General features: G+C 35.6%; 1 protein-coding gene across 1 annotated transcript in view; it reads right to left on the bottom strand.

The window, feature by feature from the left end:
- Nucleotides 1-3,457, bottom strand: part of LOC128738616 (protein amalgam-like) — a 29,826-nt gene extending 26,369 nt beyond the window's left edge. Inside the window, exon 1 of the mRNA XM_053833895.1 lies at nucleotides 3,363-3,457. Within this exon, the coding sequence (XP_053689870.1) occupies nucleotides 3,363-3,423 (61 nt within the window). The 5' untranslated portion in view covers nucleotides 3,424-3,457. The remainder of the gene's footprint in view (nucleotides 1-3,362) is intronic.
- Between the last annotated feature and the right edge of the window lie 16,888 nt (nucleotides 3,458-20,345).

Raw genomic sequence — 20,345 nt, 5'->3', positions numbered from 1 at the left:
CGGAAAAGACTGCAGAATCAAAATCTGAAATAAAAAAAATAATGAAATTTTCAACGGTTTTGTCGTTTATGTCCCCTTGCACTATTTACTATTACTGCCATTAAATGGACACGGCCATAAAAATTTGTATGAAAAACGATATTTTCTATTTTAGATTACGATTATCTATCAGCGGCTCTCTAAGAAGAATACCAAATTATATTTTTGGAATACAGTGGTTTACCGATTTTATCTACCCATCCGAAAATTTTTGGTAGATATATTTGGAAAGTAGACAAACTTGGGGGAAAATAAATTGCTCTAAAATAATTTAAAAGTACAAAAAATATTGTTATTATTAATCATTTTTTTCAATTATGTATTATTTTAGCGTAATTTTACGCATTGGGCTCATTTTATTCCTATCAACCATTAGCCATAATGCATGTCAACTCAGCAATATTATGAAAAAAGACATATCGAAATTCAAAATTGCTCCGATTTTATTCAAATTTTGTGTACTTATTCCTTTGCAGTAAATTTTAGATCCGTATTTTCAATTGGTACTTAGGGTTTTCTTTTCTGAGTCAGTGTGGTCCCAAAAGTTACCATTTTCCACCTTTTTTTCTTTGGAAATTCATAACTTTTGATCCATTGAACCGATTTCAATGATGTTGATACCAAATGGAAAGTATATTAATGAGCTTTTCATAAAAAAATATTGGACTAAAGCCCAAAATTTTTTTTATTATCGCAAAAACATTGAAAACAATCACTTTTTATGTTTCCATAAAAAGGTGTGTAGACCAAAGAAATTCTAAGTTTTCGTAAAGTATCGAAAATATAATGGAGACGCATGGTTTTTGTTTTTACTTGTAATAAAAGGGGTTTTTTGACAAAGAAATACATCTCTAAAATAAAACGCCATGCGTGTCCATTGCATTTTCGTATCTTTATTTCTTAAAAAAGAGTATCTCAAAAACTACAAATGTCAGATATGTTTTTTGATATCGTATATAAACAACTAGCTTGCCATTGAAAGTATAATGAAAAAATAAAACCTTCTTTCCATTTCCGGGTTTTCGAGTGGTTGCTATACCTTTATACCATATTTTTATATGGTAAAAAGACAAAAACGAATATTTTAAATGTTTTAAGTGATTTTAAGAGTTTCAAGGCTCCTACAAAAAATGTTTTTGCAGTCATAAAAAACCTTAAACGTCAGTTTATTGTTTTTTTTTTCTGAAAAGCTCATAAAATTTCTTTAATATACTAATAAAATTATTAAAATCGGTTCAATGGTTCAAAAGATTAGAATTTTTAAAGAAAGAAAGGTGATAACCATAATTTCTAGCGGAGACGGGGTGTAGCCGTAAGCGCTACGGTAGAGAAAAATATCACAGAGAATCATTATGAAATTTGCGTTACAAAATAAATGGAAGTTACTTTGCGTATTTGACTTTAGCATTATTATACCCATGCTGTGTATGATTACATACCACAGATGCAATATAGTAAACTATACAATACTGAGAAATATTCCCTGTTATGCATAAATTCATAAAATCTTTCAAATTTCCATGCCGAAGTGACAATTTAAAAAAAGGTAGATAAAACCGGGTCTAAATGATAGACAAAATCGGGGGTACCTAAATTCGGGTGTAGATTAAACCAGGTGTAGATATAATCGGAATACCACTGTACTATGTTTTGTTCACAAAGATTGAACAAAAAAGTGCATAGTGACAGGGACAATTGATTCCTATATAATGTTCATTCCCGAGATAAAGGTACCTACACAAAGTCGAAAAAACATGTCTACGAGCGCCGTTTTATTGTGTCAAATTTGTTCTGCGAGGCACAGGAATACTAATGAATAAGATTAAGATAAGCACTTTTAACTATGTTGATCACATGCCCAATACTCAAACAACATATGTTTGTTAGAAAATATTCGAGAAATTCAGGAAAATTGAGTTACTCAGCTATTGGTTTCGCGTAATGCTTGACGTAATTCCCCGCATAATAAATCAGCATAGTAACCTATTTGTTTTTGTAGCTTTACGCCAAGTTATGGGAATAATCGTTCAAAAAAAAGTCTGTTTATTCACATAAACTGGCGTTCGCATTTTTTAAACACAATAAATGAGGAATGAATCATAAAACCCCATCAGTCCTGTTTTGATCAATACACTCTACTAAATTGACAGATTATTCGATTGAAAAAGTTTATAGCAAAGATTATATGGCTTTAAACGTTTTTCGCGATAAAAATGAGTTTTCTCAACAATCATGGTGCTGGTCGTTACGTCGACTGCTTAGGGTGGAACAAGTCGTGAAGGGAAAGAGTGGAAAAATTAGTTAAGGAAGGGTCATTGAAGCAGCACTTAGGTTTTTGGTTCGTTACCGAAAGTCGTGTCGTACGCTTATAAAAACGTTATACTGTACGTCTTGTTCCGTCCAGAGACACTATAAAACATCTTTGTTTCATCTCTTTCTTCTGCTATTTCATTTGTTTATTACAAAAATCACGATAGAAATTATTCAAATGCCTGATTTTATTATAAGTCAAAACAAAAACATGAGGTTGAGACTAATTTTATATTGTCGCTTTTTAAAGACGCGAAAATTTACCATATGTATGCTAAAGAAGAGTTATCTTTGTTTATAACACGTAACTTTTTCTATTTCATTTACAAAACCTTTCCATCTGTTTACATGGCAATCAAACTGCTAACATTGCCATTATAATAATTGTTAAAGAAAGAGATGTACAATATACGTAAAACACAGCATAATAATAACAGAATAAATAAAAATTATTTTCGAGCGTCTTAGTAGAATTCACGAATTTAGGAAAATAGATTAGAAATGAATTGTTTAGTTCTACTTTATTTAGAATATAGCAGAAATAAAAGGAATTCATTTCCAATTTGTTCTCGTTAATTAAATAACAATAGTAGCTTTCGAGAATATAGCAGATTTTACATTACTTATATTTTACATTTCGTACAAATCATCTCTGTCGAATAATTTTGACAAAAACATCAGCACAACATCATATTAATTGGGTGCTGCTAATCGCTACTTATGTCAAAAAATATTCTCCATCAAAGAAAATGAACAGATCGAAAGTATATGCCTATGGCGAAAGTTATATGTACTACATTAGAGTGGAAGGTAGAAATCGCTACACCACTACATATTTATTATAAGTACTTCTAGCTCAACATTAGAACGAATAATCAATCTATTCAAGAGAATGCGGCATCTATAAAAATAAATATTACATTCCCCATACCGACAAGACCTCAAGAAAACAATATAACTATCTATCTAGAAAATCGCTGCTCGCCACAGCAATGAAAGAAAAGAATTCTTACCGTAAGCCGTTTCCTGGGCGAAGAGAAAAAACAGTAAAATATGATACACATATCCGGCCATTATTTTCCACCTTTAGTGTGCCAGGTTTTCTTTTCTGAACGGGAATAAAATAATTCCAGCCCTCCGGGCGAACTTCGTTCCCAACGACGTCCGTTAGAGTGAGTCAACCCGCTGGCTGTTTCGCGCACTCAAACGCTATCCTAACGAAGGCGACCCTACAGGTTGCCCCAATCACTATCCACAAATTCCACAAACCAAGATATTCAACCACTATCTCTGCACTGATGCTTCTCGTATTGCTCACTGCTATGTGCCTTAGTTGAGCTGTTGCGTGATTGGTCTTTGAATGCAACCGACATTAGCGCACTGTTCCACCGTAGCAAATACGTTAGCAAACACTGGGTGGCTCCTTTTCTAACCCTTCCTCCACAATTTGTTTTGGCTGTCGGCCAAAACCACACGACAATTCCTCGCCACTTGCACAACCACGTATATTTACTGTTGCTCTCTTTTGTCGACTAGAGAGATCACTTCACAACTGCAAACACTCCAAATGCACCGTGCCCCAACCGATACCACTGCACTCCTGGGAACAACTGCTCTATTGTTACTGTTATTACTCCTTCTGTTTTCCTCACTTACTCGCTCGCTCGCCGCCGTGAATTTCTGTTTTGTAAACTTTTATTATATTTTTCATTTATTTATGATGCCGTTGCTGTTTGGCCTTTGTTTGCTCTCTGTAGATATGGGACACAAAGCATATGTTGAAAGTATTTTTCTAGGAGTTGGGAACAAGAACCAAAGGATCGTAGAAAATTCTTTGCTCGCCGGCTGTTACCGTCCGTTCAAATGAATAAAGACAAGCAACTTTTGACTCACGGTCACTTGGAAATTTGGATGTCATACGTAAGTGCTGTTGGCAATTTTACTAATAGTCTGCGGAGAATAATAATTTTGAAGAGTTATACATATTTGGAAAGTTGGATGGTTGGTAATTGAATTTACGCGGGTTTTAAGCGAATTTCGGAATTTGCGCGGAATTTGTAACATAATCTCCATATCTAAACACATAACATTACATTATAGGAAATGTTATTCAGTTTCAATTCATTCCCATTAACCCTCTCTGTTCAAACGCACTATAGGCAAAAACGAGACAAAAATGGGTGCAATTAAGAAACTGCTGGCCAATGCATCAAATATAAGGGATCCTATGTAAAATTTTCTGGCAAATCGGCGAAAACCCCTTACCTATCGTATTTGCTGCCTCTTTGCTTATTTTCCCCTAGACTTTAAACTTATTGGAGTACACCAAGCAAGATTTTGAGAAAATAAAACTTAAGATCCTCATTATTTTTTGTGAGAATCAAACAGGGTTTGTCTCATTTAACTTAGAATACTAATATATTTTTTAGTTGAGTTGGTCGGTTTGGAATTGGGAACTCAGCCAAAAAAATACCGTGGTTCGATTCGACTCGATTTTACGAAATCGAAATAGTTTCGTCTTTAAGCTTTGTTTTCTTAAAGTCTTGCTTGATTTAAATATTGTTCTAAAGTGGGCAAAATGAGATACCCGATGAAAAAAGGAAAGGGGTGAGTTTGCCGAAAAATTTTACTTAAGATCATTCGTATTTTACCAGTTGTCGACTGTTTCTGAATTGCGTCCATTTTTTGGCTCGGTTTTGCCGATAGCGCAATAGTGCAGATCTGGTTTGCAGATTTTGGCCAGCAACAAAGGTTATTAATGGCCAATCCGCTAAGCACTAATACACAACCTTTAGAACAATACTTTTATAACAGTTAGAAATATCCACATTCAAATGTCTCAATAATTTGATCTACTGATATTAATATCGGAAGTCATGAATCATTTGCGTTACCTTGTGATACGATGGGTCATTCCATGCGAAAAGTCCGAGACCCGTTTAATCGACTTAAACATTTGAACTCAATTTCGTCAAATTATTTTTGTTGGTGAGTGACCAACTGGTTAAAACCACATTAAACCTTTTTTTTTTTGTAAAATCCACGTCCCGTTTTTTATGTTCAGAAACAAACTCCTTTTAAATTTTCAAAGGAAAGGATAAGGAAGGATTAAGGTATTCTTTTTGTCACTTGTTTTGACTCCATAGCATGATCTCCTTCCTAATCTCACGTATGCGACTTGCTCTTGAAAAGGGTTATATAACATATGATTCGCTGTATCGATGACATTTATTATCTGCTTCGCCAATGACGTAGTTACATCCTTATTACGTTTTTTATAAAAACAGACTGGGTTTTGTGAGCTGTGATGATTGTGAATCTGAAAATAAAAAAAGTAAAAAACATCTTTAGTGTATTGTATATCCTAAAAAATAATAATTCGAGGCAAAATTTACATTTATCTCAAATTGAAATAGGGTATGTTGCTACATCGTCGTAATTGCCTATTCCCGTCCTATCCAGCCCAAATTATTAAAAATATCTGCATTTTTATGACACACAATGCAAAACTAGTTATTTCCTAGTATTTTAGTTTGTTGTCTATCATGAATTGAGATCTTTTTAATTGCTTTTTATCATTAAAGAAGTCCTACCAGCCAAATTTCCTGCGTTTTTTCGTGCGACGAAGAAGACAATGTCGACTAATCGTTTTAATTTCCGTCATTCATAAATGAAAATAACTCACGCAAGGCATTGTCGTTATTCTACAGCCAGGAAAACTTGCCTGACCTGCAGAAATTTTGTAGAATAACATTTGTCATGCCGTCCTACACAAATACATGCGCATTAGCTTCGTAAACATTGTTGTGATTTTTACTTCGGATGATGAAAAATTTTGATGGACGGATTTTAAAACGGTACGACGAATTTTAGAAATAAAGTCAGTTGCGTAATTTCAATAATATGCTTTAATACAAATGATGAAAATTAGAATGGCTTTACTTATTACGACGGGAATTAGAAAAAAACCCTACCTATAATACCCATTGTACAATTTATAATACACGTTAACCATCGCCAACTTCGTTGCATTCTTTTGTAAATTTTTTTTTTTAAATAAGTAACTATGAGTGTGGGCATTGATGAGCATTCAGAATCAAAGAAATTTCGTCTGAAATCACTGTTAAACCCAAATATTTCAAAAACAAAAGCCCACAAGAATCAGAGAATTCATTCATTCAGAAAAGTATAATCTCAATTTTTTTATTTTTTTTAGCTCCAAATATCTTTTTTAGTGAGCGCATTGAAATCCTTTCCGCAAAATCAAGAGATTCGAAATGGGTGTTTATCATCAATCAGAATCCAGAGTTGCTGCCTATTCCAATCGTAATCCACAAAACATACTCTAATCAAGTCCATTTTCGAGCCATCATCCGGAAGATAATCGACGCCGATTAGTCACACTGCTCCATCAAATGCCGGATGAAGCAAATCACTCATTTAGCAAGCATTTCAACGATGTAGAAAATAACTACGGCTCGTCCCCCATGGTGATGATTTGTCATTTTTCTCCTACGGCTCGAAGTTACTTATACGTTATCTCGGAAACATTGAATGGCTGGTCATAAAATGTGAATTATGGCTTTCCAGATTGGATCAATATTGGCTTGCACAACAAGAGTAAACAACAACAGTCCTCGATAGACAGTGCATGAGGGTGGGTTCTTGTTGTTTTGCTGTCAAACCGCTGGAGAGTACCATTTGTTCATCAGCAGCAGTTGTGGTCATAGATGCCAGATATCCAGACATTTGTGCATGTATAAATTTGGGACCCCATAATTTTCTCGTCAGTATTTTATTTTTTGCAGTCAAATCTTTAATACATAATACAAATGAGGAAATCAGGTATAAAATTTTCAATATCAGAAGACCTGGTAGTTATAGTGGACGCCTTCGTGAATTATTCAAATAGCTTATTATGGCTGGTAAACGGCTGGGTAATGCGTACCATCGGTGCCTTGCGTACTGGGCATAAAATAGACCCCACAGTGGTCCACAGCCGCTTACCCAGAAGCACTACCCCTACCTCCTCGTGGTACCAGCCGGGATACGAGCAGCCTCGATGGAGATCGGGTAACCAACCCCGGTGGAAGCCAAGGTCGTATGCTGACAGGGGAGGAAGGCTTCTTCGAGCTACATTGGCCGGTGATACTGCGGGGTTGGGCGAGCTTTGCAAACCTGAACCACTAAAAAATCAAAGCAATGGACTCCGTAAGTAATAATAAATCTAATCGGAAAAGACCCAGGCGACGAAAACGGACTAACGATTGGAAATTAGAAACATGGAACTGTCGGTCTCTAAATTTCCTCGGAAGTACCCACGTGCTTTCTAAAGAAGTGAAGAGCCGCAAGTTGGACATCGTCATCGTAGCGCTGCAGGAGGTATGCTGGAAAGGAACGATGGTACGTACGTATAGAGATGGTCATACCATCTACCAGATCTGCGGCAATACACACGAGCTGGGCTCAGCTTTTATAATGATGGGCGAGATGCAGAAGCGGGTGATCGAGTGGTGGCCGATCAACCCCCGAATGTGCAGATTAAGAATCAAGGGCCGATACTTTAAATGCTTTTATAACAACAATCAAGGGGGAAAATGCCAACTTGGCGTGAGTAGAGTTGCCATAAGCATGCTATTTTTTCCGAAGATTGCACCTACTAGCCCCCATTAGGGACACGGAAAGGTAGATAAACCCATTGTATAGTCAGTTTGACTTCGAATGGCCTGATTCTGCTAACAGTCGAGACGACGATCAAACGTTTGTCAAAGCAGACTCGGTAATCCTGCGGCTACAGAGATTCTATACAATAGGGCTCTATCATGAAAATATTTTTCTGCTAATTCCTGTAGGCTTTTCTCCGAAATATTTTTTTAGATCTTTACAACGATATTTTCTTTTTCTTGCCAAAATTATCATTTGTAAACGTATTGTTAAAACTATGCTCCACATAAATTTAGCGGTTAGCATTATTTTTCACTAAATATAGGGTATTGTCGTTATCGTCGGGCCACTGTTATGGTCGGGCCATTACGATTTTACAGTTTTAGTAACTCATGATGTCTATGATACAGCCATTGTAAAACTTCTTATTGTGATAACTAACTTTTCACAATATTGTGAGTTTCAATCGTGTATTCAAAACACCCGTACTGAATTCAGTGACTAAATCTTACAAAAAAAGTTTTCCAGGCGCAATGAACTTTTCTTCAAGAAATGATTCATGAAAGGCAATTATCGAAATAGATTTTGAAAATATATGAAGTGTGTTGTGGTGCACACGAAGACTATAGAAAAATCCCCTCCAGTAAGATGTTTGGGAAGGCTAAGGTGAAATACTAGAAAAGCGCTATTTGTAAAGGTCGGGCCACTTGAGTATGCATGGTTGGGCCACCATAATTTTAGGCGCAGAAGCGCAATAATCGCTAGAGAATGTCAGTCACCTAAAATGTGATGAAATAAAGCAAAATGAATACGATTAAAATCTAGATTTTTGTTGTTTTTTTCATTGTAGTTGTACACTTCGAAAAAGGGAATTGTAGCAATATTGATTTTACAAGATCGCCAAAATTTCGCAAAAATGCAATTAAAAATAGGGTTTGTGTACCTATATGAGCCGTGGTTCACGGAACTTGTTCTTTTCATGTCTCTATATAGAATTTCAATATGTATGTCTCAAATTTTCTGCGGTGGCCCAACCTGTACAACATGGCCCGACTATGACAACATTTTTTGTCTTCACGTAAATGCCTATAACTTTTTTATTTTTTAAGCAATCAGTTCAAAACTTTCCGGAAATATATCTTATTCTTAGACCTTTGCAACGATGTATTTAGATTTCCAAAATTCCTTTTGAAATGAAAGTTATGGATGAACTCCAAAACGTGGCCCAACCACGACGGCACTCCCCTACATTTAATTTAGCAGTCATCGCGATTATCGTACATAACGTTTTGAATTAGCAAATTAGCTGTTAGCGAAGCTGAAATTTCGGTTAACTGTACCCATCTTTAGGTTGGTCTATAGATAATTAATGCCATTTTTTTGGTATTAGACTAACATTTTACAGCAGACTAAAGGCCCAGATTTTACTCGGATTTTACGGATTTTACTACGTTGCGGAAATTTAACAGAAAACCCATGGAAAAACTGTCAAATTGCCGCAACGTAGTAAAATCCGTATGCATTGTGTTTGGGCCTTAAATCTGCGATTTATGAATAAGGTCTGCATTTTTTTAAATGAATCTTGGATAATATATTTTCCTAAATTTATTATCAAGCCAGAAGGACCAAGAAGTAATGGAAAAGATATATTAATGAAACAGCAGTGTGTATAGCAAGATATTGTAAGATTATAGCTTCGTAAAAGCCAATTTTTGGTGAAATGATCGAAGCACACAAATCTACGTTCGGCAATTGCACAGAGGCACTCACCGTTCTACATCAAACTGCAGTAGCGATGCCCCAATTTGCCAAATGCTTCACTTTTGGCAGTTCCCATTTTGTGAACGAACGAAATACAGATAAAAAAGTTCTTCAAATAAAAGATTTTTTGTCACTATGAACGAATGTTTTTACGCATATGATCAACAGTGGGTCATGAGAAAAACGAAAATTTCCGCGTATGTTAATTTTTTTTCATAACCAACATTATTGTTTTACCTCTCATTATTTAATGCAGCTACTACCGTTCTAATTATTTTCCAATTATTTTTTTTTTGTACTTGTTGTTTATAGAATACACCTTTCCTGTGTGAAAGATATTAGAAAAAATGTTACTTTCTTCAAAAGATCGAAATTTTTTGCTTTGGTTAACAGCTGGTAAATGTTAGTAATGAGTACGAAAAAGAGGCACAAAGATGCCAGCTAAGAAGTATGAAGGACGTGCCCTCGGGGCATAGCACTGACGTTATACTTACGCTTCATAATGAACAACATATTTACAGAAACTAAGACCTAAAGTTACTATTTAACTTTTTGACGTGTTTCATACGCCCCACTGAGAATCAACTGTGCAACGATACACATTTGGCATCGACAAAATGCAGTATAACCACCATACCACGCTAGCAGGCCTCTGCAATGTTTCCTATCGATGGACTATGAACGTGGCAGCCGCGGGCCTTGATTGGACAAAAAATGCTCTGATTCAAAGCTGACAAGCTGGTCGTGCATATTTTTGATTTCACTATAGCGCAGATGTACAATATGAAACTGGGTAGCAATGAGATGCGTGGCCACTAGGTGATAGTTGATCAAACGTCAAAGTATATAGGTGGAACGAGAATAAACGGCAGTTTAAAGTTGAAATCAAACAGAAGCCAGAAAGCGGAAGTGAACCAAAAAGAACGCAATGGATGTTTTGGTCCATTTCGCCGAGGTGCAGATTTTCGTGTCTGATCTTACTACAAAGGCAAGCCCGATCGTTTGTTTTTAGCTATTCGCAGTCTCTGTCTACAACACACGCTTGTTGCATCAGTATCGCAATAATTCAAATAATACAATTCGAATTTCGTACTTTCTATCGCACCTAATCAGTGATTTTTTATCGTTATTCAAACTAATTCACTAATTCACTGATTCACTAATGCGATTTTGTTTTTCAAAAATTGAAAATTAATTAATAACACCTAACAAAAATGATTGCTCATAATCACATAATTTTAAAACAATAAATTGAAACTACCAAATTTGAAATGAATACTCAAAAGGGAAAAATATCTCAGTGCCTAAGCCATATATATTTATACAAATTACATGATAATCATAATAAAAATTATTTGTTCGAAGCCAAATCAACAATACACTATCACACTTTTGTTTGTTATTCGTCAGTCATATTAGCCGCCGCCAGCATCGCCGTTCTTTACACTGCTTATAGAAGCTGTCACTGTGGCATGCATTATAGCAGTATGATTTATCATAGGATTGGAAATAAGCTTTTGCATATGAAAAACACTCTTGATGTGCCATGAGCTCTCACTAAATCCACCAAATTCGCGTTGACTGCATAGATGATTGATGACGAAAAACCTTTTGAATTTCTCGCTGACAAACAGAAAGAGAAACATCCATTAGCCCCACAGTGCCGTATCATACCAAGTAAAATCCATCCGAAAAAATTTTGCATGCTTTTTTTTCAATATAAATAACATTTTTTGTCATCGTCACTAGTAGTCTGGTAACCAAGCATTGCATACCGATACCGTGTTCAATTGGAAACAGCAATGCTGGTCCGCTTCTGGCATTAATATTCATGAATCAGACTGAAAAGCATGTACGGGTCTTGCTGTTGCTTTTCGCCTGCCTGCACTCAGGAAACTGGACGAAATATGAAGCAGAGGATGGTTGCCCACAGGGAGTGTGCCATCGATATTGTGCTGATTTGATGGTAAAATATACTATATTCATGTTTCAATGAACCAAAGTGCGAGATGGTAACAAAAGAATATCCTGGGATTATCCATGATAAGCTGTCATTAAGGAAGAAGAAAAAAATAGGCCATCGAATGGTTCAACGTCCTACTCAAGATAAAAAACTTAAGCAACACTTGCTGTAGTTAATTTCTAACGTTTGGTTGTAAACCGTATTGGGTCGATAAATGCATATACCGTTGACTTGCCTGTTGATTTTTCAAATGTGACATGCGGTATTGAATTCGACAATATACTATAATATTATGTAATACATGCCTTTATTGGATTGTATTAGTTGTACATACAACTACAATATTATACTATATTGTATTATTGAAAAAGACTTTAATAACTTATAAACTTTGTAAACGAAACAAAATTTGAGAAAAAAAAACATAAAAAAAGAAAAAAGAAAAGAAAAAGAAAATTTAGTCTATTTTTTCTATTTTCTCTGGCTGTGTTTTTTTTTGTGCAAAGCTCAAACTCTAACGCTAACTTTCTTTTTGATTCGCGGGAACGAATTTATCTATTTTGGCCATCGAAATCATTTCTAAACGAATTAATTTTTTCAAACGAATCATGGACTGCGGCCAATCGATTTTTTTACCATGGTACGCGCCATCTAAACGCAGACAGAATCGATTACCATAAAGGAATATTGTTAACAATAATATATATCATATCACATATAAAAAGAACATTAGTACTTAACGAAAAAACGGTTGGCAATCATCTCATGTCTCTCAGAAACACATGATTTATTTCGGATTATTTCACCGAAACTTATATGAGTTATATCTAATTGCACCAATTTATGACCACCAAGCCATTGGAGTTCCAAAAATAGTAAATATGAATTATGAGAACTTCAAATCAAATCATGTTTTGATAACCAGGCTATTAGTGCCTGACACGGATTTCTTGGACGATATATTTGTAGTACAGGATTTCGAACACATTTTCACGGATAGCTGATATTTATATTTTTACGTCATCAAGTTCAATACAACTGAAACTAAAATGCTGACAACTTGGCAAGACAAAGATCAGCTTAACAGGTTAATTGACCCCGAGCCATTTGTGGACACCTACATATACATCCGCCGCGTGAATTATTGACATAAGAGAGGGATCCTCGGAAAAACACAGGGTTGTGACAAGCTACAGTTGGTCTATCGAAATCCCGCAGTAGTGAAAAAACTGCTCAACTTAATTCGTAGTGAACTACGCATTATCACGGCCACGGGACTCCCAGTTTTTATGACCTGAAGAATACCAGCAAAGTTTCATCCGGTATTAGCCGTTTTTGTAACTTTCGACTAGAAACTTCAACGCACTTACTCTGCTATTACGGCAATTTAGGTTCAGCCAAGGTGAGTTAACTTGACTAACCTTGGGTTCAGCTAGACGAAATTTTTTCAAAAATTTCTTTCTTACTCTATAAAGGTGCGTTTAGACTGCGCAATTTTTGGCAACATTTGGAATGCATAGTTGTTGCTCAATGTTAGTTCTGTCGGCGCCTGAACATTTGTGATACGTTTCCATAGTTGTTTGGGAACATCGGGCAACAGTTTGGAACAAGTTGCCAATCTAAACACACCTTAACAGGTATGGAGCCAAATCCCAAAACGATCATAGGTACTATTGATCATGTAGTCGGTGACTGACTGCAGACTGTGTTGCACTATTTCAGAACGACGTACATATCTTGATAAGGGGCTGACTCAACCCTGCGATATTTGGAATCAGGTGATAAATTTCATACGGAATGTATCACCTGATTGGGATAAACGCTCACAATAGTAGTCAGGTTTTGATAGCGCACTGATACGACATGCCTTAAAATAAAACGGGACACACCACAATAGATCAAAATAATGGTCGCGGTGGTAAGTCCCTAAGGCTGGGAAAAAACTTGCAGTCCCGAATTTGAAAACAGGATTACAACTATCCGGCTCAACTCTCTTAGTGAACATAAACAATTTGTAAATTGTTTATATCAAGCGAGGCCCGCTACAAAGGTCACAGTGGCGTTAGTACCCAGCACCGTTTTGACACACATTAAAAAGATGTGGCACACTTCACACAATATATTTTCTGATTCCGGCCTGCAACGTTTTTAAAGAAACTTATCTGGGATCAGGAATCGGCCATATGACTTCAGAAAGGGATGAAAATTTAATGATCGCCACTCGCTTTTATGTTGAGTACTAATGTTTTTTAAGGGGAAACATATAAAGTACAGTTGGATTTCGAATTTGGCAACAAATGCGTGTCACCTATGTTGCCAAAATCGAAACCGTGCCAAAATCGAGACCCTTTTTTAATATGAAAAAATTTAATGTAAGTGCGTTAGAAATTGACCAAATGTTATTAATCAAGGATTGCAAACTTTTTATGTTTACAAAATCCGCCAAGAGCTATCCGCGCGATGCAAACAAGTATTTGGCGACCTGCGGTAAGACGTAGTCCTACGGCAATAAAAATATTTTTGTTCGAAACCGAATTTTTTTTATGAACACACTTAGGGCAATATTTTTTCGTAATTTGAAGTATGTATGGGGAAACTGACTGATATTTAAGCATATTTTTGGAAGTAAAATATTTTGTGTTGCCAAAAACGGATACTTTTGTTGCCAAAATCGAGGCATGCCAAAATCGAAATCCCACTGTACATTCATTACGGTTATTAAAATGTTGCTTTATAGAAACTGTTTCCGGATTCCTAGTGTTTTTCAAAGGTCCAGGAGGGGCGTAGGATGACCCGTAACTACTTGCTGAAAAATATTGAAAAACAAGTTACAACCATTTCGGAATTTCTGCAGGGTATAAAAATGATGTAGACCTTAGAGGGCTTAATCTAGTCTTATTTTACAAAAAGTTAGTTAATGAATATAATTCATACACTTTGACGATTTCCATTTACGCCAAATATTCTCACATCATTGTTCCATATACAATTTTTATTATCTATCGACCGGCCATTGCCGTGATGTACTTACACATTTTTGCAGCCTGCGTTCCCCATATATGATGACGCTACTGCCATAAAAACGATTGCCAGAATCGGTTTATATGTATTCCGAATTTTTCGCACCGCCAGTTTAATCCTTTAATCCTTTTTTAATTAAAAATTTCGCATACACGTGAACACGAACAGTGCACTCACTCATTGAACCGGCGGGGAAGTGGTCAGAGTTTTAATTACTGGGAGAATCCCAGCAAATGCAATAGGAAATTAGAAATCATCGTTAACCAGTGATCGTATTCCGTATTTCAGCTAAGCTTTCCAATCACAGTTTTACTTTTAAAACTCATTATCGCTAAACAATCACTTCTTTTCAATATAGGCAAAATTTTCACCAGTCCTACTTATAACACAGAGAACTCTATGCATGCTTGAAAGTTGTACACACGTAAAATATATAACTACTATTTCCGTCAAGCAGAAATGTAAGTAAAATTTCACTGCACTTGTAAGAGAATGTATATCCAGTAACACATCCATATAACCGGCGCCCATCGAACGAGCTCTAATCCAAGGAAAGTCCTAACTGCTACTGAGCACAAAAATACTGTGTAGCAAAGGGAAAAAGGATACGCAACGCATTTTTTGACTGTCGGAAAAACTCGGAGAAAAATTGAGGTTTGTGTGTTGCATCATGATTATTGCCATCATTGCATTTTATCATCGTTTGGAACATTCGCTCTCAGAGCACCCCATGAGGAAAAGAATCCTTAAAAATATTCACATTTTCTGATGTGGAAAAACTCTCCAATTTCGTCCCCCTTCCGATATAGTTACTGCTTTATCTCATCTATTGAGTATTGACGAGAGAAAGAGATCAACACATCCTCTCACAATTTACGCTTACCGGTAGAGATAGTCACACAAACAGAGAGCTCAAGCCACGTGCTTTTAGGAAAAAATGACGCGAAGCACGATAGAACGTTCTGTTTGGTCAGACATCATGTTTACCCCTATTTTGATATCTCAGAGAGGGTGGCTTCTGATGTAGTTCACAGACTGCCGATTATTTGTCGCGCAACAATTCGAGGTTATCATCACAAGTCGAAGAAGCGAATATTGCAGAATTGGCTGTTTAGCAGTCAGTCAAATATATTTTAAAGCCGCAGAAGGTGGTAACTTTATTAATTCAAAACAAAAAGTAAAAGCAAAGTCTTGGTGCTTCAACTTGTATTCGGAATTTTAGTGCCGGTGCTTCATTTCATAGTCAGAATTTCAAAACCGGCTGCTTTTATTCGACAACAGTTGTCACAGCTAGCAGTCGATCAGGGTACAGAACATGCACGGAACACGACTATAAATGCCCCAATTAAGTCAACTGTTATTAATTGAGCACATATCTAACTTATAAGTGTCCTACACGTTGTGATTTAATTGTGAAGACTAATTATAAATGTGAAATGTCGTGTGAAAGTTCTATACTTCTATACATACATAAGTATTATTTTAGTATCTTTAACCGTAAAACAAATTAATTCGAGAGTCCTAATATCGTGAAATCATAATTTAAAATTTCACGATGGTAAAAAAAATGTTATGTAAAATTTAAAAAAAAAATAAAAGCAAATTAAGTAAAATCGTAAAATCATACAATCGCATGAATATTTGATCGCTTTTTAGAAATATTCAACATGTTCACTCTAGACGAATGTTTTCTCCTACTTCTTATTACATATATCTCTAATACTTATTATAATACCTCTTATTATATCTCTGTCTGTGACAATTGGTCCAATAGTTTTTGATTTTATAGCGGACAGACCGACAGACACAGCCAATTCCCAACGTTATACACGTGTAGTCCAAACAAGTCACTGTTGCTGCATAAAAAAACTTGGATCGAAATATTGGGTTAACACTTGTATTGATTAACTACTACCCAAGCTTTCTCTGGATCTGTGGTACCGCTTTTCCTACACTCAAAATAATGCACACATCCAGGAAAAGCTAAACGGAAAATATTCACATAAGTTTTCCTATAATTTAGACGTGAAAATTATTTTGAGTATACCGCTACCATCCTTCCGCTTGATAGTTCCAGGATGCTGTGAGTACCCAATTTTGTAACACGTTTTCTTGATATTGCAATCTCTCAATCTATTTTGATAATACTTTAGCGATGTAAACTATACACTCTCAATTACTTTCGACAAAATTTCATTCATTTTTACTCACGTGGCAAAAAGTTACAACAAATGAATGTGTCCAATCCTTTTATTAATATCTTTTATTACAGTCTTTAATAAAAGGTGTCCTCGGTAAAATTGCAACACACTCAAATTGCTCTAACTTTTGAACCGTTGGGTAAAATCAATTTTAAATTTGAATGGAGAAAGTTCAAAGTGCATTGTTTATACTGTGTGAGTCTTTTTAATAGGTGTGCAAAAATATGAAAAATGCCGTCGAAAGAAAAACTCGTTTGCGAAAAAGTTCTGCACAAGTACATCGAAAATCAGAATCTATTCCATTGTGCTATCGGTAAAAAGTTGGGAATCTCAAATTCTACCTACTGTAAAGGATAAGTTTCATATTCCAGAGAACCTCCGAAAACAGAAAATATCGAACTCTCCCGAGCAGAAGCGAAGAGCAAAATAATATCAAAACTATATCAAACTAAGGTATAATACTTACTTACTTACTTAATTGGCCTAACGTCTTACGACAAGGCCTGCGCAGTATAATTTCTCCATCTGTTTCGGTCCATGGCAACTGATCTCAAGTTCCGCGGACACCCAGTGCTCGCCAGATCTCGCTCCACCTGGTCTTGTCACCTCGCTCACTGTGCCCCTCTTTGTCTTGTTCCTATCGGATTTGATGCGAAAACCATTTTTGCAGGATAGTTGTCCGGTATTCTAGCAACATGTCCTGCCCAACGTATCCGTCCAGCTTTAACCACTTTCTGAATACTTGGTTCGCCGTAGAGGCGCGCGAGCTGGTGGTCCATTCTTCGCCTCCATACACCGTTCTCTTGCACTCCGCCAAAGATGGTTCTTACCACCCGCCGTTCGAAAACTCCGAGTGCTCGTAGGTCCTCTCATCTCGCTCGTAGGTCTTCTGCATCTCGCCCATCACTATAAAAGCTGTGCCCAGCTCGTGTGTATTGCCGCAGATCTGGTAAATGGTATGACCATCTCTATACGTACGTACCATCGTTCCTTCCCGAGCAGGAGCAAAGAGCAAATTAATTTCAAAATGTGTTATGGAAATCGAATAACTCATATCAAAATTTGATCTTGTCTTGGCTGACATAGTTGGTAAAATAACAAAAAATAATACCAAAATTTTGTTCCTTTAAGGCCAAAAGAATAACTACTTGTGTTATTTGAATAACAAAGCAATAACATGGCTGTATTCAGTGTTTGGAATAACATATTTTATTATTATTAAGGTATTGAATAACATATGCAGTAGCATATGACATAGTAAAAGTTATTTTATAAAATATTTATAATTTAAAATCCCTTTAATCAATTTTTTTTATGAAATATATCGAATGACATTTTAAGATCACAATAAGATATGATAACAAAATCAGTTATTAAACTCATCTTACAAACAATGTTTTAAATATCTACTCAATAACAAAATGTGTTATCAACGTATCTCCATATCTATTCAATAACAAAATATATTATTATACCTTAGATTGATATAGTTTTGATATTATTTTGCTCTTCGCTCCTACTCGGGTTTCCAGCATACCTCCTGCAGCGCTACGATGTCGAACTTGCGGCTCTTCACTTCTTTAGAAAGCACGTGGGGGGAAATTTAGAGACCGACAGTTCCATGTTCCTAATTTCCAATCGTTAGTCCGTTTTCGTCGCCTGGGTCTTTGCCGATTGTTCCGATTACAGTTATTATTATTACTTACGGAGTCCATTGCTTTGATTTTTTAGTGGTTCAGGCTTGCAAAGCCCGCAACCAACCCCACAGTATCTCGAAGGAGCCCTCCTCCCCTGTCAGCATACGACCTTGGTTTCCACCGGGGTTGGTTACCCGATCTCCACCGAGGTTGCTCGTATCCCGGCTGGTACCCCGAGGAGGTAGGGGTAGGAGTTGCTAGGTAAGAGGCTGTGGACCACTGTGGGGTCTATTTTATGCCCAGTGCACAAGGCACCGATGGTACGCATTACCAAGCCGAGCTCGATAATACTATATTTTGTTATTGAATAGATATGGAGATACATGATAACACATTTTGTTATTGAGTAGATTTTTAAAACATTGTAAAATGAGTTTAATAACTGATTTTGTTATCATATCTTATTGTGATCTTAAAATGATATTCGATATATTCCATAATTTTTTTCTATTGATTAAAGGGATTTTAAATTATGAATATTTTATAAAATAATTTTTTAACATGTCATATGCTAGTACATTTGTTATTCAATACCTTAATAATACTAAAATATGTTATTCCAAACTCTGAATACAGTCATGTTATTGCTTTGTTATTCAAATAACACAAGTAGTTATTATTTTTTGGTATTATTTTTTGTTATTTTACCAATTATATCAGCCAAGACAAGATCAAATTTTGATATGAGTTATTCGATTTCCATAACACTTTCCCATGTGGAAAGCGGAGTACACCTTTCGCGACCCCAGGTACCATAAACATAGACAGGTGTGTTTGAAAGAGTGTCTCCAAAAGCGATTTCTTCCTCTTTTGAAGTCTCACAACTGCCCTACGTTCTTCTTCTATCATAACCCTTCAAATGCACCAGTGCTGCGACCAATCGAGAAATACTAAGCTATTATGAATCAGAATCTTCTGAAACATCCTAAAGTAGTCAAAACAGTTGAAGAAATGAAGAAAATATAGGTAAATATGCAAAACATGTCGATTTTGTGGTTGTGCAAAATTTTATTGGAGGAGTTAAGGCCAAAGTACGGGCATTCGGATACGGAGGCGAAATTTAATTTTAAAAAACGCTAAAGCTAAGTTTAATTGTTTCATTTGATGCCCAGAAAGTTTGATGACAATCAATTGCAATTTCAACGTGGACACTCTTCATACCTATAACTTAAAAGTGATAGGTTGAATCCTTAAAATATATTCGAACTAGTTGTAGGAAATTCAATGTAGTTATTAAAAGTTTTATGGACATGATGGAGTAATACGAACAACATATGAGAAGGGCGTAAAAAGTAAAATTAAAACATATTAAATTTTTTTCCTCAAATATCTCGATAATGGCTACATTTATGAAAATAATTATTATGTGCATTTTTGTTGTAAATCACACAATAAATTATTATTTATGTTGGAAATTTATACGTTAACTAAAAAATCTATAGCTTGAAAAAATTCAAGAAATTCGTTCTTCTGTGAAATCCGTTCATGAATGTTGCTTCATACTAAAATAAGTTTTAAATTATTAACACGAAATAGAAGTGAAAGTTCTTAAAATGTAATTTACAAAAATCGTAAAAAAAATCTTTGTATTTTTAGCTAATTTGGTAGGTTTTTGGACGGAAAATTATAGCACATAGATGAAAAGTAAGAATAGATTTGGTTTTCACTGTTAAACTCATATATGCATAA

This window comes from Sabethes cyaneus, chromosome 2 (genome assembly GCF_943734655.1).
Source record: "Sabethes cyaneus chromosome 2, idSabCyanKW18_F2, whole genome shotgun sequence".
Lineage (NCBI taxonomy): Eukaryota > Metazoa > Arthropoda > Insecta > Diptera > Culicidae > Sabethes > Sabethes cyaneus.
Note: the sequence above shows the minus strand (reverse complement) of the source record. Positions and strands in the feature narration are given on the sequence as shown.